Here is a 21,167-nt window from a genome sequence, read left to right on the forward strand (position 1 = left end):
CCATTGGGGATGTTGAAATGCCTATCGTGATCCTTGGGGACCCAGCCTACCCCTTAATGCCATGGCTCATGAAGCCGTACACAGGCAGCCTGGACAGGAGTCAGGACCTGTTCAACTACAGGCTGAGCAAGTGCCGAATGGTGGTGGAATGTGCATTTGGACGTTTAAAAGCGCGCTGGCGCAGTTTACTGACTCGCTCAGACCTCAGCGAAAAGAATATCCCCATTGTTATTGCTGCTTGCTGTGCGCTCCACAATATCTGTGAGAGTAAGGGGGAGACCTTTATGGCGGGGTGGGAGGTTGAGGCAACTCGCCTGGCTGCTGATTACGCGCAGCCAGACACCAGGGCGGTTAGAGGAGCACAGCAGGGCGCGGTGCGCATCAGAGAAGCTTTGAAAATGAGTTTTGTGACTGGCCAGGCTACTGTGTGAAACTTCTGTTTGTTTCTCCTTGATGAACCCTCCAACCCCCCCCCCCCCCCGACCCGGTTCACTCTACTTCCCTGTAAACCAACCACCCCACCCCACCCTCCCCTCCCCTCCCGCTTGCAGAGGCAATAAAGTCATTGTTTTTTCACATTCATGCATTCTTTATTAGTTCCTTACAGAGGTAGGGGGATAATTGCCAAGGTAGCTGGGATGGGTGGGGGAGGAGGGATGGAAAAGGACATACTGCATTTTAAAACTTTAACTCTTATTGAAGCCCAGCCTTCTGATGCTTGGGCGATCATCTGGGGTGGAGTGACTGGGTGGACGGAGGCCCCCCCACCGTGTTCTTGGGCGTCTGGGTGAGGAGGCTATGGAACTTGGGGAGGAGGGCTGTTGGTTACACAGGGGCTGTAGCGGCGGTCTCTGCTCCTGCTGCCTTTCCTGCAACTCAACCATACGCTCGAGCATATCACTTTGATGCTCCAGCAGACGGAGCATTGCCTCTTGCCGTCTGTCTGCAAGCTGACGCCACCTATCGTCTTCAGCCCGCCACCTCTCCTCTCGTTCATGTTGGGCTTTTCTCATCTCCGACATTGACTGCCTCCACGCATTCTGCTGTGCTCTATCAGCGTGGGAGGACATCTGCAGCTCCGTGAACATCTCGTCCCTCGTCTTACGTTTTCTCTTTCTAATGTTCACGAGCCTCTGCGAAGGAGAAACATTTGCAGCTGGTGGAGGAGAAGGGAGAGGTGGTTAAAAAAGACACATTTTTGGGAACAATGGGTACACTCTTTCATTACAAGGTCGCATATTTCGGCTTGCAGGCAGCCATCGTAGGCCACAGTGTTTTGGCTATTTTAACCTTCTTAGCATGCGGGAAAGGTTGCAAACAGCAGCGCATTTCCCATAGCAAGGATGAATTGGGTTGTCCATTTAAAATGGGGTTTCAATGTAAAAGGAGGGGGCTGCGGTTTCCCGGTTAACATGCGGCACAAACACAAGTAAAGCCCCCCCCCCCCCCACACACACACACGATTCTCTGGGATGATCACTTCACCCCTCCCCCCCACCGCGTGGTTAACAGCGGGGAACATTTCTGGTCAGAATAGCAGGAACGGGCGCCTCTGAATGTCCCCCTTAATAAAATCACCCCATTTCAACCAGGAGAGCTTTCTGGAGATGTCCCTGGAGGATTTCCGCTCCATCCCCATACACGTTAACAGACTTGCTTGCTTTTTTTTTGTAATGTTTACAAATATTTACAAAGTTACACTCACCAGAGGTCTCCTGTGTGCCCTGAGGGTCTTGGGTGAGTTCGGGGGTTACTGGTTCCAGGTCCAGGGTCACAAACATATCCTGGCTGTTGGGGAAAACGGTTTCTCCGCTTCCTTGCTGCTGAGAGCTACCTACAGTACCTCCATCGTCATCTTCCTCGTTCCCCGAACCGTCTTCCCTGTGTGTTTCTCCAGTGAGAGAGTCATAGCACACGGTTGGGGTAGTGGTGGCTGCACCCCCTAGGATCGCATGCAGCTCCGCGTAGTAGCGGCAAGTTTGCGGCTCTGCTCCGGACCTTCCGTTTGCTTCTCTGGCTTTGTGGTAGGCTTGCCGTAGCTCCTTAATTTTCACGCGGCACTGCTGTGTGTCCCTGTTATGGCCTCGGTCCTTCATGGCCTTGGAGATCTTTTCTAATACTTTTCCATTTCTTTTACTGCTACGGAGTTCAGCTATCACTGCTTCATCTCCCCATATGGCGAGCAGATCTCGTACCTCCCGTTCGGTCCATGCTGGAGCTCTTTTGCGATCCTGGGAGGACTCCATGACGGTTACCTGTGCTGATGAGCTCTGCGTGGTCACCTGTGCTCTCCACGCTGGGCAAACAGGAAATGAAATTCAAACCTTCGCGGGTCTTTTCCTGTCTACCTGGTCAGTGCATCTGAGTTGAGAGCGCTGTCCAGAGCGGTCACAATGAAGCACTGTGGGATAGCTCCCGGAGGCCAATAACATCGAATTCCGTCCACACTACCCCAATTCCGACCCGCAAAGGCCGGTTTTATCGCTAATCCCCTCGTCGGAGGTGGTGTAAAGAAACCGGTTTAAAGGGCCCTTTAAGTCGAAAGAAAGGGCCTCGTTGTGTGGACGTGTCCAGGCTTAATTCGGTTTAACGCTGCTAAAGTCGACCTAAACCCGTAGTGTAGACCAGGCCTAACAGACTAGACAGACCGTGAGGAGGAGAAAGGGATTATGGAGAGGGGGCCTGAGTGGCACTGATCTGCCCAAGGTCACACAGCTGGTTATTGGCAGAACCAGGACTAGCCCTCAGCTCTCTGGAGTCCCAGTCCAGTGCCTTAACCATAAGGCCATCCTTCCTCTCTGCCTCCCCTGTGGGTGATGGGGTTGTTCAGTCTCCATGACCTGTTTAATCTTTGACTTCTCTACCGTATCTGCTAACAAGGGAGTTCTTGTGACGCACAACATGGAAATCCCCTTCTTGCTGGGAACTGCTCAACGGCCCATCGAATTCATTTCGCACAGGCTACCCTTTCCTCGCTACCGCTCCAAGCCAGCTCCAAGTGGTTAGAGACGCCATTCTCTGTCCCCTTGCTCCATCCAGTCCCCTCTTCCTTGACAGCAGGATTCCTAGAGTCAGTACCTCCAGAGGAAAAAGATTCTGTTCACATCCCCTGCCCGAGGCCAAGCAGATGAACCTTCCCCCGGCACAAGCTGGACGCTTCCTGCTTTTGACAAGTTGTGGATTGCTCGCTACTCCCTGTTAAGAGCGAGCACCTGTGCTCAGCCGTCTGTCCATCTCTATATCCAGCCGTAAGCCTGTCTGTCCATCATCCGCCTGTCCCTTTTCATTATCGACCTCACCTCCGCATTTACCCATCCGTCTTGCTGACCATGCAGCTGTCCGTCTGGACAAATGCCCGTCGCTCTGTCCCTCTGCATCCATCACTCTGTCAGTCTAGTTCTATCTATCATGTGCCCGGCTGTCCTCATTATTCATCACTTGCTCCTCGGTATCTATTTATCCATTTTACTCTCTGTCCATCCATTTATCTAGATGTCTGTCTTGGGTATGTGTATTAAGGAAATATTGCTTCCTTCCTTAAGTGCCGTTTGGAATCTTCTCCAGGGCTCTGCCTTTCCCCACTGAGTCATCAGCTGCAGTATCAGAAGAAGAAAATTCAGTGTGCCTGAGGAGAACTGGCTGGCTTAGCAAGTTGGGAATGGCCTATCTTGGAGCCCTTTTGCCTCTAGGTAACCTGCTCAGCTCCATCCTAGCAGGCTCACAGTGACTGAGAAGTATTTGGCTGTTATACCTTGCTTGGGTAGATAGAAAATCTGGCTGTTTGTGAAATGAGTTTGGTGGGGCTCAGCCCAATTCACAAGAGAGACCTGTCCACATCACAACTGGCTGCCTTAGCAGAGAAGCCAAGGGCTGAGTGGAATTGGGAAGCTGCACTCTTTATTCACCCTGCCTCCACCGCTCCCTGTTTAAGTGAGCCCTCCAGGACAGTTGCAGATAGAGCTGGTCAAAAAATGTATTTTCCGTCCTGTGACAAATTTTGCAATTTCAAAAATAACAAAATAATAATGAATAATCCCAAATTGGGACAAAAAGCCAAAATTTCCAGTGTGTGTGTGTGTGTGTGTGTGTGAAACAACATTTGTTTAAAAAGGGTTTTGGGTCAATCAAAAGGTTTCACTTGGAGTTTGATCCTTTCTGGGGTTTTTTACTCTAATATAAAATAAAGTAAATTTTGAAATGAAAAAATCAAAACTTTGAACTCTAAACATGTCAAACAGGCATTTTGTGCTGGAAATCTCTGGATGAAAAATGTCTAGCTAGCTGTAGTTGTAGAGCACATGCTGAAGGAGGGAAGTTTGTGTAACCAACTCGAGAGGCGAGTGCATCTTTGTCCCTCTATAGTGGCTGGTCCATCAAAGAGGTTGAGAAGTCTGTTATTGCTGCCTGCTAATAGACTTTCTCCTTTAGGTCAGGTGTTTGAGACTTATTCGTGCAGCAATAAAGGTTTACGGATTCAAATTCTGCTAGCAGCCCAAATAGGGTTGGTTATAAAAATGGTGCTTATTTTTAAGAAATGAGAAGGTTTCTGTCTCCACGATGGTCAGGCTGGTACTTTCCAGTCGTGTTAAATTCATACCAAAAAACGAAGTGCAGGCTGTTCTGAGCAATAAGTTCCATACACAATTCCGTGCTCTGGTCTAAACAACTCTGAGACAGTAATTAGTTCTCCTACGGGAACAAGGAGAGGCTTCTTACTTAGCCTGTCTGCTGTTTAATTTCTGCTGCCTTTCTGGCAGCACCATGCAGCATAGGAAGTTGTTCCTCGTTGTTCCTGGCTGGCTGCTGTTGGAACATCCAATGCTGCATATAGACATACAGGCTGGAAAAAAAAAATCGGTTATTCTATGGGAGTGGAGAACTGCGGCATCTGGGCCTGTAAACTCTTTGACATTTCAGTGTTTGTTCCTAATATGATGAGAGACTGCCAGCAAAAAGCATACACCATAAAAAAAGGAATAAATAGAAACCTTGGTTGCTTGTCTCCAATGATCTAATCAGCTTCTGTGAACTGCTGCAGTCAGCACTCATGCAATGTAGGCTGTGCCATGCCGGATCAGACCACTGGTCTGTCTCGTTCCATAACCTGCCCACCACCCTTAGAGTTTATAAATGTTGTTCATCTCATGAAACATGAGTTAGTCTCTTACAGGCTGTAAAACTGAATATGGGCCAAACCAAGGAAGAGAATAAAAGAGCTCCTTACACGCAGACAAATCTTGAAAAAGAATTTGGGGCTTTGGTAAAAGTTTTTTGTTTGAGGTTCTCAGTTCTCATGGGGAATGCTGGATTGAGAATTGCCGGGAGTAAAACCTATTTATCCACAGAACAAATACAGCATGGGCAATGGCTGTCATGCTATACCAAATCACAGGTGGTCTTAAACCGGAGGTATTTATTAAAGAACACAAGCTATGACTACAGGCACAGGCTTCCACCACACAGCTTGAATTCCAGCTTTGTCACCCTTGTTTACCAGGGATTACACCCTGTCTGGAACTCTAGAATCATAGAATCATAGAATCATAGAATATCAGAGTTGGAAGGGACCTCAAGAGGTCATCTAGTCCAACCCCCTGCTCAAAGCAGGACCAATTCCCAGCTAAATCATCCCAGCCAGGGCTTTGTCAAGCCGGGCCTTAAAAACCTCCAAGGAAGGAGACTCCACCACCTCCCTAGGTAACGCATTCCAGTGTTTCACCACCCTCCTAGTGAAATAGTTTTTCCTGATATCCAACCTGGACCTCCCCCACTGCAACTTGAGATCATTGCTCCTTGTTCTGTCGTCTGCCACCACTGAGAACAGCCGAGCTCCATCCTCTTTGGAACCCCCCTTCAGGTAGTTGAAGGCTACTATCAAATCCCCCCTCATTCTTCTCTTCTGGAGACTAAACAATCCCAGTTCCCTCAGCCTCTCCTCATAAGTCATGTGCTCCAGACCCCTAATCATTTTTGTTGCCCTCCGCTGGACTCTTTCCAATTTTTCCACATCCTTCTTGTAGTGTGGGGACCAAAACTGGACACAGTATTCCAGATGAGGCCTCACCAATGTTGAATAAAGGGGAATGATCACGTTCCTCGATCTGCTGGCAATGCCCCTACTTATACAGCCCAAAATGCCGTTAGCCTTCTTGGCAACAAGAGCACACTGTTGACTCATATCCAGCTTCTCGTCCACGGTGACCCCTAGGTCCTTTTCTGCAGAACTGCTACCTAGCCATTCGGTCCCTAGTCTGTAGCAGTGCATGGGATTCTTCCGTCCTAAGTGCAGGACTCTGCACTTGTCCTTGTTGAACCTCATCAGGTTTTTTTCGGCCCAATCCTCTAATTTGTCTAGGTCCCTCTGTATCCGATCCCTATCCTCTAGTGTATCTACCACACCTCCTAGTTTAGTGTCATCTGCAAACTTACTGAGAGTGCAGTCCACACCATCCTCCATATCATTAATAAAGATATTAAACAAAACCGGCCCCAGGACCGACCCTTGGGGCACTCCGCTTGAAACCGGCTGCCAACTAGACATGGAGCCATTGATCACTACCCATTGAGCCCGACAATCTAGCCAGCTTTCTATCCACCTTACAGTCCATTCATCCAGCCCATACTTCTTTAACTTGGCGGCAAGAATACTGTGGGAGACCGTATCAAAAGCTTTGCTAAAGTCAAGGAATAACACATCCACTGCTTTCCCCTCATCCACAGAGCCAGTTATCTCATCATAGAAGGCAATTAGGTTAGTCAGGCACGACTTCCCCTTCGTGAATCCATGCTGACTGTTCCTGATCACTTTCCTCTCCTCTAAATGTTTCATAATTGATTCCTTGAGGACCTGCTCCATGATTTTTCCAGGGACTGAGGTGAGGCTGACTGGCCTGTAGTTCCCCGGATCCTCCTTCTTCCCTTTTTTAAAGATGGGCACTACATTAGCCTTTTTCCAGTCATCTGGGACCTCCCCCGATCGCCATGAGTTTTCAAAAATAATGGCTAATGGCTCTGCAATCTCGCCCGCCAACTCCTTTAGCACCCTCGGATGCAGCGCATCCGGCCCCATGGACTTGTGCACGTCCAGTTTTTCTAAATAGTCCCGAACCACTTCCATCCATGACAGTACTCCAGTCATGTGAGTTATCCTACCTACAACACAGGAATGCAGGGGCAAGATTAGAAAGGCAAAGGCACAAAATGAGCTCAAACTAGCTACAGGAATAAAGGGAAACAAGAAGACTTTTTATCAATACATTAGAAGCAAGAGGAAGACCAAAGACAGGGTAGTCCCACTGCTTAGTGAAGAGGGAGAAACAGTAACAGGAAACTTGGAAATGGCAGAGATGCTTAATGACTTCTTTGTTTCGGTCTTCACCGAGAAGTCTGAAGGAATGCTTAACATAGTGAATGCTAATGGGAAGGGGGTAGGTTTAGCGGATAAAATAAAAAAAGAACAAGTTAAAAATCACTTAGAAAAGTTAGATGCCTGCAAGTCACCAGGGCCTGATGAAATGCATCCTAGAATACTCAAGGAGCTAATAGAGGAGGTATCTGAGCCTCTAGCTATTATCTTTGGAAAATCATGGGAGACAGGAGAGATTCCAGAAGACTGGAAAAGGGCAAATATAGTGCCCATCTATAAAAAGGGAAATAAAAACAACCCAGGAAACTACAGACCAGTTAGTTTAACTTCTGTGCCAGGGAAGATAATGGAGCAAGTAATTAAGGAAATCATCTGCAAACACTTGGAAGGTGGTAAGGTGATAGGGAACAACCAGCATGGATTTGTGAAGAACAAATCATGTCAAACCAATCTGATAGCTTTCTTTGATAGGATAACGAGCCTTGTGGATAAGGGTGAAGCTGTGGATGTGGTATACCTAGACTTTAGTAAGGCATTTGATACGGTCTCGCATGATATTCTTATCGATAAACTAGGCAAATACAATTTAGATGGGGCTACTATAAGGTGGGTGCATAACTGGCTGGATAACTGTACTCAGAGAGTTGTTATTAATGGTTCCCAATCCTGCTGGAAAGGCATAACGAGTGGGGTACCGCAGGGGTCTGTTTTGGGACCGGCTCTGTTCAATATCTTCACCAACGACTTAGATATTGGCATAGAAAGTATGCTTATTAAGTTTGTGGATGATACCAAACTGGGAGGGATTGCAACTGCTTTGGAGGACAGGGTCATAATTCAAAATGATCTGGACAAATTGGAGAAATGGTCTGAGTTAAACAGGATGAAGTTTAACAAAGACAAATGCAAAGTGCTCCACTTAGGAAGGAAAAATCAGTTTCACACATACAGAATGGGAAGAGACTGTCTAGGAAGGAGTATGGCAGAAAGGGATCTAGGGGTTATAGTGGACCACAAGCTAACTATGAGTCAACAGTGTGATGCTGTTGCAAAAAAAGCAAACATGATTCTGGGATGTATTAACAGGTGTGTTGTGAGCAAGACACGAGAAGTCATTCTTCCGCTCTACTCTGCTCTGGTTAGGCCTCAGCTGGAGTATTGTGTCCAGTTCTGGGCACTGCATTTTTAAAAAGATGTGGAGAAATTGGAAAGGGTCCAGAGAAGAGCAACAAGAATGATTAAAGGTCTTGAGAACATGACCTATGAAGGAAGGCTGAAAGAATTGGGTTTGTTTAGTTTGGAAAAGAGAAGACTGAGAGGGGACATGATAGCAGTTTTCAGGTATTTAAAAGGGTGTCATAAGGAGGAGGGAGAAAACTTGTTCACCTTAGCCTCTAAGGATAGAACAAGAAGCAATGGGTTTAAACTGCAGCAAGGGAGGGCTAGGTTGGACATTAGGAAAAAGTTCCTAACTGTCAGGGTGGTTAAACACTGGAATAAATTGCCTAGGGAGGTTGTGGAATCTCCATCTCTGGAGATATTTAAGAGTAGGTTAGATAAATGTCTATCAGGGATGGTCTAGACAGTATTTGGTCCTGCCATGCGGGCAGGGGACTGGACTCGATGACCTCTCAAGGTCCCTTCCAGTCCTAGAAAATCTATGAATCTATGAATCATAGCAGCATGGTAGGGTGAGTGGGTGCAGATGTGGGTGAAACCAGGTTACGCAGCTCCTTGGATGTGCTGAGCTGTGGTAGTTGTAACTGGGTGGCTGAACATGTTGGAGGCGAGCTGTGACGCACGTGGTTATTTAACAGGGTGTTAATAGCCTCATCCTCTTCCATGGTGTGGGCCAGAATCTGCAAAGTCAGGATTATGCCATGAAAACAGGGAGGCTCGGAGACGTCCCTGGTTCCTTTGCAGCCAGGCTGCCTAGAAGGTGAAGAATTCCAGTGCCAGGAATGACCAGAGCTCTGCCTGCCTCCGAGAACACGCTAGGAAGGGCAAGCAGAGAAGCAGAGCGAGGTATACACCTGCGTGCCCAGGCTCTGAACAAAGCCAGTGCTGTAGGTTAATCAGGACCAGGTTGTCCAGCTCAGGAGCTGGAGTTGCAGCCATGCTGAGGTCCCCATTTTGCATGCTCTGCTTGGTTCTTCAGGGTCAGCCATGCTGCTGAGTCCAGGTCCTACAGCACAACAGGTCACTAACAAGAGGCACTGGCCACACATGGAGTATTGGTCTTGTAACCCAGTGTATAACTTGGAGACAGGCTGGCGTCTTCTGTGGCTCATCCCACCTGTACTAACATCAGACAATAAACAGACCCTAGACCAGGGTTCGGCAACCTTTCAGAAGTGGGGTGCCGAGTCTTCATTTATTCACTCTGATTTAAGGTTTCACGTGCCAGTAATACATTTTAACATTTTTAGAAGGTCTCTTTCTATGAGTCTTTAATATATAACTAAACGATTGTTGTATGTAAAGTAAATAAGATTTTAAAATGTTTAAGAAGCTTCATTTAAAATTAAATTAAAATGCAGAGCCCCCCGGACCGGTGGCCAGGACCCGGGCAGCGTGAGTGCCACTGAAAATCAGCTCGTGTGCTGCCTTCGGCACGCGTGCCATAGGTTGCCTATCCTTGCCCTAGAAGCAGGCACCTCTCTCTGACCAGTCATGCCTGAGCTGTAAACACGCCATATAAACTTGATGCCCAACTTGAGTCATAGAAATTAATTAACCCCACAGTGGCCACTTGCATTTTTAGCTCTTGTTCTGACTCTCCTGCTTGTTTGGTTTTTGTTTGTTTTGTGGGTCCAAGCTATACAAATCTCACCAGCAGTTGTGAGCCAGGTACTGATTGCGTGCCAGTGTCCCCTGCAAAGAGATAGGCTCGGCATCTGTAAGCAAATGCCCATCAGCCTCCTGTCCCACACAAGCCAGCAGAGCCCTTGCACGTCCTTAACCCAGCTAAGCGCCTGTACTGATTGAATGGCATGTTGGAATTGCCACAGGTTTTTTATCTGCAGTCGGGTTATTTCCTGGGGGTTAATTCATCTTCACACTGTATTTATTTAGAGGAAAAATTAAATGCGCAGTCACGCAAAGGTTTTCACTTCCTTCTATACTAATAATAGCACTTTACGCTTACAATGGCAACTTCAGTCCAAGTCTTCAAGTGCTTTGAAAACTCACGTCCCTACGATGCCCTTTGAGGTGGGTGAATATGTCTTTGACAAGTGGGGAAACTGAGGCATGAAGAGACCCTGTAGTCTGATTTTTTTCAGAGACTGACATAAATGGGTGTCATGAATTGTTTCCTTGTGCTCCCCTGGGTGTCTGTCTGTCTGTCTAGACTCGCCTGTTGTCTCCTGCCTTAGGCTAAGGGCTTATCTACACTTGGAAATTTACTGAAATAGCTATTCCAGAATAATTATTCAGGAATAGTTATTTTGTTGTCAGCATCAGTGTGGACATTCTTATTCCAGAATGAGAGCTATTTTGGGAAATTTCCAAGTAGACAAGCCCTTAGATTATAAACTCTTTGGGGGCAGGAATCATCTTTTTGTTCCGTGTGTGTATGGCGCCTAGCACAGCGGGGTCCTGGGCCGTGGCTCGAATGCTTAGGTGCTATTGCAGTACAAATAATAATATAATAATAATAATAATTAACTATGGGTACTCAACAGCTCTAAAAATCAGGTGATCAGTGACTTGCCCAAGGCCTCATAATAAGTCAGAACAAGGGATAGAACCCAGAAATCCTCAATTTTCTGCTCTAACCATTAGACCTCATTGCCATTAAAAGAGCTATGCCTTTCCCCATTCAGGTGATGTAAGATCAACCATCATTTTTGCAACCGACTAATGCATTATTAATCAATTAGCCAATGGGTAGCCTGATTTTTTTAATAGATAATCTCCAATTTCTGATCACTAATGAATAATTCCTGCAATTCATTACCAGAGTAAAGAGTATTGGTAGTTGGGAACAGATGATTAGAGATAATGAGCGATTAGTTGCTGTTTGTAGTCTCCTGTTGAATATGTGCTGGGGATTATAGTCTTTTTAATGTATCATTGAGTGACTAATTAATGATGAACTAGTAAATAGCGGGAGTTGGGATTAGCATGACAGCGATTCACATATCTAGAGATGCGGCCACAGTTGTGTCAGTAGCATTGACCTTGAGGGGTAGAAGGAGATTTGCTGGGTCAAACGGGCTGATTGCCATGTGGCTGTCAAAAAATAATTGTTTGAAGATACATTAAGGAGGCATGAGCTGCTCTCTGTGTGACGTGACTTGATGAGAAGCTCTGCTTGGGTTTAAATAAGAATCCGCAAGCATCCTGGAGCTTCAGAGTCTGCGAGTTTCTCCCGCCGTTTTTATAGGCTTCCAAAACTCATTTGAATTCATGAGCCTTTTACCCTGGTCGCTTAGATTTCTCCCACCCGAAAGTGTGTTTTGAGTCGAGATATATAACTCCTAGCTAATGGGCAATCTGTCATCTGCATTAGGGACCAGAAGGGACCCCACCAAAACTACACTGGCAACACTGAGTGCCCTGTGCATGTTGGTATACCTGAACCAAAGCTCCACTCCAGCCACTGTATTTGCAAAGGAGCTCAGCCTTTAGGGACCCATGTCCATTTTATAGATGGGGCCTGATTCTCCTCTCACTTACACCATTTTTACCTCACATTGGCTACAGTGGACTCACTCCTGATTTACAGCAGTGGAAATCAGCGAATCAGGCTTGCAGTGCTTTGTCACCCAGAATGGTTTTCCCTCTCTGCTCCTTTCTTCATAGTCTCTCCTCAGTGGAACATACACCAGAGCACCTTTAATTTATGGTTTCCTTATAGGATTCTAGCACCTAGGGCCCGAGCCATTGCCCTGGGGGCTGCACAGACACATAGTAAGAGATGATCCCTGTTCCAAAGAGCTTGCAGTCTAAATAGCCAAGAGAGACAAATGATGGGAGGAGAAACCGGCTTAGAGAGGGGAAGTGACTTGCTCACTAGTGTTTTCCTGGTTTCAAAACCAGACAAAAAAGCCCCCGACAGCCTTGGTTTTAAGCCCGGTCCTCGGTATTCTGTTTAGTTTAGGTTTTCTCTGGGGCTATTGTGAGAAGAGGATTGGACACTTGTTTTGTTCTGTATTTTGTACAGCACCTACCACAATGAGGTCCTGGTTCATAACTGCAGCTCCTAAGTGCTGCTGCTATATAAACAGTAAAGAATAGCCTATGGGGGTTTGTTTGGGGAAGCAGAGGAGAGCATCCTAGGCCAAACTGATCCAAGGTGTAGCCCCACCGGAATGAATGGCATAACACCAGGGAGGAATCTGACCCCCAGAGAGCAATCACTGTTGGAGAGATGATGCTGAGGAGGCAGTTATTTAAAAAGAGAGAGAGAGAGAGAGAGAGAGAGAGAGAGAGAAAGAACACTTACAAGGGAATGGGGATTAGGGAAGTTTCCGCTAATCCTGCAGTTGGGAAGTTTGGCTTGCACAAATACGGGGCACTGGAAAATCTGAGCTGGGGCAGGGGCTGATGGGGAAGGAATGACTTCTGCTTTCTGATAACGGTTACTGCTGCAGCCCTCACAAGCAAAGGGCCTGCCCGGCAGCTTGCTGCTTGTTAGTCATCCTGGGCAGATAGCTCTGGCAGCTGCATGGGAATGACCCACGTTCATCAAAGCAGTTTCCCTTTAAAGGCAGTGTCTGAATTATGGCCACGGCAGAGGCTGTGTTTCGTCTGGCGCGGTTAACAAATACAGTTGTGCTGATTGTCTGGCGCTGATGGGGAAGAACTGCAGAAGGAGATGATTTCCTCTAATGCTGAACAAGGATGTTTTTTACTATAAGGGAAGCAGGCCTTTAAAGCAACTGTCTCTCTCTGCTACAGTGTAGAAACTTGGGCTTCCAACCCTCCCAGGTCCCCATTCTGGTCTGTCATCTTGCTACAGATTTAAAGAAACAGGACACCTCTTCTCACATTATTGCTCTTTGTAAAGAGATGGGAAGCAGAGGGAGTGGAGAGGAGAGGTGAGGAGGAAAAGAACCGAGGTCCAGGGGGACAGAAGAAAGGATAAAAGAAGAGACCAGTGATGTGCTGCTGCAGACATTGGTCTGATTCTCCACCCTATTCGGCCAGAACACCCCCAGTCTTGACCTGCCATACCCTGGTGCTACTCCCATTACACTCCTCCTTTGATGCAATATTCTGTGCTTCTGAGCCAATGCTGTTGTTGAATGGCCTTTTGCCCTGGTGAATTGGTGCCATGTTCCGCCCCAGAGGTGGTTGCATTTGCATCATGGGTGAAGTGATTCCCTCTATAGTCTGTTCAGCTCTCTAGGATGACCGGGACAGGCCATTATATAACTCAGGATATCTCTACACTGCAGTTAAGCACCTGCGGCTGGCCCATATCAGCTGATTTGGGCTGAGGCTGTGGGGCTGTAAAATTGCAGAGTCGGGCTGGAGCCTGGGCTCTGAGACCCTCCCCCACCCTGCCCGCGAGCCCAAGTCAGCTGACATGAGCCAGCCATGGGTGTTTAATTGCCGTGTAGTCATATCCTCTGCTATTACCTGCAGCAGGGTCTCTTTCCCAGGCAGCCCCTCTGCAGCAATGCAGTAGCAGAGCTCCGCACCAATCTCAGTGTCACCCCTCCCCATCCCCTTGCATTGTTGCCCATAGCTAATGAGTGAAAGAAGAGTCTATTCTTCAGACCGAACAGCTGGATGATGATATCTGCAGCCAATTTCCAGCTTCGCAGAGCAGAACGATTTCTATTTAGCTTGGTAAGGAGCACAGAAAACTCTGCTCCCCGAAGGTTATGTTCTCTGTGCAGACAATCGCAGGCACGTGGCTTGACTCTCTCATGAAAGGCCAACACACCTGAATTTCATTAGTAGATAGGGCACTAGAAACCCCTTCCTGACTTCATTACCCTGTGGTCTGTGGGAGTCGGGGGATCCCCCTGTCAGCTTCACAAAACTGCAAGGTCCCAAGGGACTCTCCTAGTCAATCTCGCTCATTACTCTTTGGTCCTGGGAGAGCATTTCTGGGGCAGGGCACTGTGGCGTCTGTGCCCTGTGTGTGTGGCCATGGCAGGGTTGTGGCCGCGTATTTGTAAATGGATTAAGCCAGTGAGAAAGGGGGTCCCTCTGCTGGCCAGGCAGAGATGATGAAACACCCTGCCCGTTCCATTTCCCCAAACGAGGGATGAGATTTTGGCAAAGGCACAATGGCAGTTACACGCATGTTGCACTTAGCTTAGATGTACATTCAATGTGCCCTTTGAAAGCCAATGGGAGCTAGGTGCCTAACTGTTATTTATACCTTTGAACATCTCCCCCTTTGGTGCAATTAGCCCCTGAAACGATGTATTTAGGGGCCTCAATGCTGGTTTAGTTGTCATTTTAGGAATCCAAGGTTGAAAACTGGGCCTTGTGTAAGATACACTTGGGGGGCTGTGAAGTGACAACAGTGAGAGTCCCTGTAATGCAGCTAATAAAGGAAACCTTTTGGCATTCCATATTGGAGGCGCAGCTGGTGGCCCTCGGCTGGTGTAAATCAGTGTAGCTCCACTGAAGTCTAGGAAGCGATGCTGATTTGCACCGGCTGCGGATCTAAGCCTGGGTATTCTGTTCTGTTAAACGTTCATGCACCAAGACAAACATTGCATTGTTTGGAAGAACAGCGGCATCAGCCCCGGTGTCTTGGGCCAATTCCAACTCGGGTGATTATTAACTGCCCACTTAAATGCCCCTGGGCGTTTCATTCCCACTGTATAGCATAGTGCCGCTGGGTGATCTTAAACAGCTAACGCATTTCGTCCCAGCTCTGCCAGCCTTTCAGCAGTGGGCGAAGCGATTCCCGTGTCTGCAGAGAACTAAATCCTCAGCAGTGCTGAGCATTTGCTAAGTACCAGCAACCTTTGCTGAAACCAACCGGACTATGGATGGGAGGCAGGCACTCAGCATCTCCCCGGATTTGCTGCTGAAATCCTTTGGGACGAGAGCCATTGAGGGAAAGGGCTCATTATCCTATTGTCGTTCTCCTTTAGGGGTGCTGGATTGGCATGGCTGCTGCATGGGCTTGAGTGTCATCTGAATGCACCACCCCCTGAATCCCTGCACTTGTTTTTGGAACGCGCCTCCCGCTCAGTTCTTTGTAATCAAACAGTCCTGGAACATACCTGGAAGAAGCAGCCAAAAGGCATCAAATGTTGATGAGACTCTGCCAGCTAGAGAAGCTGCAATTAAAACAAAATGATTAATTGCAAACAGTGAGTGCGTATAGCGTTCCAGTAATAGGAGCGGGGGCTAGGGCATGCATGGGGCCCACGGCGCTTCCGCATGCACCACTAGAGCCGCGGCAGATTCACAGCAGTGTAAAGGACAGCAGCATTTGTCCCACGGGGAAGGAGGGAATAGATCCCCTATTGATCCGAGTGCCCTGTTGGCTTCAGAGATGTGAGATACTTGGCCGGAGCGTTCTCTGTTGGCCAGGAAATGGAGATGGTTTGCTAGGACTGATGCTCTTATCCATGGTTCCTGGAACATCTCATCGGCTAGTGTCCCATGGCTGCTGGATGCCTGGGAGTAATTGCCTTTGTTTAACCATTCCATAGGCGGGAGTGTGGTGCAGTGGACAGGACGTGGGCCTGATAGTGGAGACCTGAGCTCTAGTCCTGGTTTTGACCAGCATGATCTAGTGGTGGGAGTCCAGAGGTCTGGGTTTTCATTTCAGCTCTACCACTGACCTACTGGCCACCCTTGAGCAAGTCATGTCTCCGCTCGGTGCCTCGGTTTCCCGATCTGTAAAATGGGGATAATCGTACTGATGTTCTTTAGAAAGTGCTTTGAACTCTAAGGTCTCTCCAGCCTCCATGTAGTTTCCCTTGTGGTAGAGAAGAGACAGGACTGGGTTGTCACAAATATAAAGGGGATTCTTTTATTGAGGTTGCCGGACACAAAACAGACCCCGGAGTTCTCGTTGGCTCTCCAGTGCCTGGACTAATAGCCTGTGCTGTCTGGTGTCACCTCACAGGGTCTCCTTAAGTCTGGACCTGAATTCAGCAGTCAGAGCGAGGACTGGGGACTGCACTACTCCCCTTGGCCAAAGAAACTACCACCTCTCCCCTTGGGCTACCATCTCGGGCAAGAGCCTGAGTTCTGCACCTATCCTGAAACTCGGCAAACCTGAGCTCTGACGAAGCAGTGGGGGAGGCGAGTTGCAATGCCCCGAGGGAGCGTCACCTTGCTTGCCTTGCTCCGGGGGTGCCTGCAAGAGAGCCACAGCTCTTTGGGCAGAGGGAAGTTGCTTGTGGGGCAGCCAAGACGTAAGTCTGCAGACCCCAGCCAGCATCTGCAGAGGGCACATTGCTAGGAGTCATGAAAAGCTCCCAGCCACTCTCTTCTCACCTGCAATAGACACTTCAGCCTGCAAAGAAACAGAGCCAGGCTATTCCCCACGGCAGTGTGAGGCACATCTTCCCAGCAGTGCCTCCATTTTATCCTTGGCAGTTCCTTGTCTGTCCTCTCCTAAAGGGCTGTCTTTCCATATCCTTCTCTGGAACCCTGCCTGTGTCTCGTGCAGCCCAGTCACCTCCCACACTGCTGCGCCAGGATTGACGAGGGAAAGCCAGGACTTAATCAGGAAGTTTTTATTCCCTGGCAAGTATAAAAAACCCCAGCCCCAAAAGAACCCTCTGTGCCACAGCTCACTGCACTCCCAGCTCCAGGAATCCCGAATGCCGCACAGATGATTGGCTCTTCAGCTGGTTCTATTCTATTTTCTCTACTTTGCTAGTGACCCTTCTATGCTCCTCTGCCAGATCTCACAGCAGGGCTTTAAGAAGGTTCGGGGAGACTCCTTTCTATCTTAGCTACTTACATGGCCTTCATTGCCATGCTATTTGATTGCCTCCCCGTTTTTAATATAGCCAGACTCTCAATACCCCTGGGAGACCGGGCAATATTATCTGCATTTTGCAGCTGGGGAACACAGCGACTGGCCCCAGGTCAGACAGGACGCCTGCAGCAAAACTGTCTTGGATCCAGGTCTGCCAAGTCTTAGGTTAGTGCTCTGGTTACGGGCACATCCTACCTCTCTCAAACGTCCTCCGTACGCTGCGTACCGCCCGTGTCTCATTCATGCCAGACACTGGGAAGTGTTCTAGGTCACTATGGATTCCCTTGATTCTCCTAGCAGGGAGAAGAGGTGGGGAAAGAGAATATAAAGCCATTGCTAGTAAAATTTGCAGGTGACACAAAGGGGGGTGGAGCTGTAAATAATGACAAGTCCATTATACAGAGCAACCTAGATTGGGCCCAGTTCTGACTCCTGGACTTGTGCTGAGTGAGGCTCACGATGGAGTAAGGGATGGGTAACATGGTCAGGCTCTAACCAGCAGCCCGGGCCTTTCTCTTCAGCAAAGATACCTGAAAACACCGAAAAAAACCCTGCGGGGCAGAAAGGGTTTGGTGGTAAGGAAGAAAACCACAAGAATTGCCTGAAAGGGAATGGGATGTGAAGGATTAAATGGGTGGCAGCCCATGGGGAATTTGCAGCTCCGACCAATCAGATCACCCCACAATTCTAGTCATGGGGAAGTGACCTCGGCTATCTTGGCATCTGGTGAGGTGAATCAGGCTTCCCCGAGCAGTGAAAGGAAAAGAATCTGGACAGATGAGCAGTGGACTGGAAGGAGCAGGGGCTTGGGTAGAATGCCCAGCCCAATCTGCAGTCTGGACAGAGGCCACGGCTCACTGGAGAAGCTCCCTGATGGTCATGTTATTTTCCTCCCTCAGTTCTGGTCCTCCGTGTGCTCTCTCACATGCAGTTTTTCCACACACTAATATAGCGCTGTTTGAGAACCCTGGAGGCTAAGGCCAGAATTTTCAGAAGGGCCTGGGACCCGAAGCTAGGGCCAGCTTGTCCAATACACCCGAACAAACAGGAGAGCTCAGCCCATTGGGTGCACGCTGAGTGCCAGGCTCTTTGAGAAATCTGTTGGCCAGCCCCAGCTTCTGGCAGTCAGAGGTTTTGGGACACCCAGAGCATGGGGTTGTGCCCCTGACCATCTTGGCTAATAGCCGTTGCTGGACCTTGTCCTCCATCCTCATAGTACTTGAGTATCCCAGTTAACCCCTTGATGACCACTTTACTACACCAGCCCCAAGAGTGGGTGCTGTGTACCTGAAAGCCTGGCCTTGAAAACCCCCACAGAGCAGCTATTGCAATGGGGCAAATCCATTGCAAAACCCCCTCTCCCCCCGCAGCTACACCCATATACCTCAATTTTGACCTTCAGGTGACTGCCTGTGAGGTGAGAGATCATCTAGTCTCCATGATCTCTCAACAGCTTCCCTGCTGACATCACAAACAAGGAAGCCAATGGCCTTTGCTCCTGCATACATTATCCTCCTCCTTCCCTGCACTTCACCCCCCTCGTTTGTTTGGTGCATCCACTGGTTGTCCCTCGTCAGATGTTAATTTTTTTATTATGGTTCACCCTTGTTCTGAATGGGGCCAGGAGGGAGGGATTCTCCATTGTTCTGAATGGGGCCAGGAAGGAGGGATTCTCCATTGTTCTGAATGGGGCCAGGAGGGAGGGATTCTCCATTGTTCTGAATGGGGCCAGGAAGGAGGGATTCTCCATTGTTCTCAATGGGGCCAGGAGGGAGGGATTCTCCATTGTTCTCAATGGGAGCTGTTGGGTGCTGAGCTCTCTTGCAAACCCAGCACATGGGAGGCTAAACAGGAACCGATCTCTTTGGCAAACCTCGCCCTTCCTCTCTAGTCCTCCCTCCCAGAGGTGTGTGTGTGAACTGAACTCACTCCCAGGAGTATCTTTGAAAAGTGACCTCCCCATCGCACCACTCAAACAAAACTCAGGGATCTAACAAGAAGTGTGCTAAGCACCATCTCCTCCATGCTCAGTCGCTTCCCTGGTGATGCATCCCGTTCCCCTACCCCTTGTCTGATTGTTGTCTGCTTAGCTTATAAGCCCTGTACACTTGTCGGTAAGGCACCTGGTTCATTATAAGTACATAATAATAATTAATGAACATCATCTCAGTCTAACGAGGCTGGTTCTCGTGAGTCCTCTTGGAAATGCAGATAAGAGGCGACTTCCCTCCCCCACTCCCAACAGAATTTATTTTGCCTTTATTCTGCAGACACTATGCTAGTGGAGTAGCGTGTGGGCGTGTGAGCTTGTGTGTGTGCATATGTGTGCGTAGGAGGGCTCACAGCACAGAGATGAAAGTACCTAGGAATGCTGCCGACTCCAGTAGCCAGGTACTAAAACACCCACTGAACTGAAAAACGAAGTTTCTTCCCTTTGAAGAAAGCGAACCCGAGAATTAGACAGGCTGTTCCGTTGCCATGACCACCCTAAAACATTTATCAGCAGTAATTGCTGAGTTGCCCAGACCTAAAGGAACCTAGTTGGGGTAAAATACCGCATCAGAGTTGCTTTTTATCTGCATCACATCCAGTTGGCTTTTTAAAGCATTTCTTTTGAGCATTAAGATTCTCCGCAGGGCCGGCTCCAGGCACCAGCCCACCAAGCATGTGCTTGGGGCGGCACCTGGAGGGGGGCGGCGCGGCGCTCTGGCCCGAGAGCGGGGCCACGACTGGGTTCGCCGCCCTCCCCGCGGTGCTCTGGCCTCTGGGGAGAGCGGAGCCCCGGCCCGGCTCTCCGCCCTCCTCCTGGCGCTCTGGCCGGTCAGGGAGAGCGGGGCCCCGGCTGGGCTCTCCGCCCTCCTCCCGGCGCTCTGGCCGCTGGGGAGAGCGGAGCCCCGGCCAGGCTCTCCGCCCTCCTCCCGGCGCTCTGGCCGGTCAGGGAGAGCGGGGCCCCGGCCGGGCTCTCCGCCCTCCTCCCGGCGCTCCGGCCGCCAGCAGAGCCGTGCTGGGCTCGCTGCCCTCCTCCCGGCGCTCCGGCTGGTCGGGGTGAACGGGCCCACGGCCGGGCTCGGCGCCCTCCCCTGCCGCACTCCCCGCGGGGCGGGGGGTGGGGGTGGGGGTGGCGCGAGGCTTTTTTGCCTGGGCGGCAAAAAAGCCAGAGCCGGCCCTGATTCTCCAGTGCAAATTCCCCATCTTTCAGAATTTGGGAAGGGTAGAATGCCAGTTTGTCTCGAAATGCAAATGGATAGTCATAGAAACTGTTTGCAGTATCCATTCTGTCCTAGTTCCTGGGGAGAATGGTCTAGTGAGGGGGCTGCCTACACTAGAAACACGACAGCAGCACGGCTACATCACTGCAACTGTGCCACCATAGTATAGACACTTCCTACAGCAACAGAAAGGGTCCTTCTGCCTCTGTAGTCAATCCACCTCTCTGAGAGGCAGCAGCTAAGTTGATGGAAGAATTCTTCCATTGACCTAGTAATGTCTCCACTGGGGCTTAACCACATTGCACAGGGCATGAAATTTTTCCGGCATTCAGTTGGCTTAAACTGAAGTTATGAGTGGTCAGTGTGACAGAGTGGGATACGTCTGCATCAAACAGGGAGCTCCACTTTGCATTAGGAACTCCATGGATCATGAGTTGAACACATCTAACCCGGCCCAAGGCAAACCTACGGAAATGCATTCCAGATAGCTGCCCTGACCAGGAAAGGGTCTTGAGGGACCATCATGGAGAAGCTACCGGGAGTAAAATCTAGGGCATCAACGTGTAATGACTCTCAACTAGTGCCCTGCCCTCATAGAGCAATGAGTTTTCTGCACAGGTTCCTGACTGGGAGCGGATGCTAGAGCTTCCAAGCAGAGCACCTAGCAAAG

General features: G+C 49.1%; 1 protein-coding gene across 1 annotated transcript; it reads right to left on the reverse strand.

The window, feature by feature from the left end:
- Positions 1–577: 577 nt before the first annotated feature.
- Positions 578–3,210, reverse strand: LOC135982914 (uncharacterized). The gene is made up of 2 exons (XM_065591566.1): positions 1,706–3,210; positions 578–1,156 (listed from the first exon to the last, which is right to left on the reverse strand). The coding sequence occupies exons 1-2, from the start codon at positions 2,244–2,246 to the stop codon at positions 687–689; spliced, it is 1,011 nt and encodes a 336-aa protein (XP_065447638.1). The 5' UTR covers positions 2,247–3,210; the 3' UTR covers positions 578–686.
- Between the last annotated feature and the right edge of the window lie 17,957 nt (positions 3,211–21,167).

The sequence above is a fragment of the Chrysemys picta genome, chromosome 4 (genome assembly GCF_011386835.1).
Source record: "Chrysemys picta bellii isolate R12L10 chromosome 4, ASM1138683v2, whole genome shotgun sequence".
NCBI classification, from domain to species: Eukaryota; Metazoa; Chordata; order Testudines; family Emydidae; genus Chrysemys; species Chrysemys picta.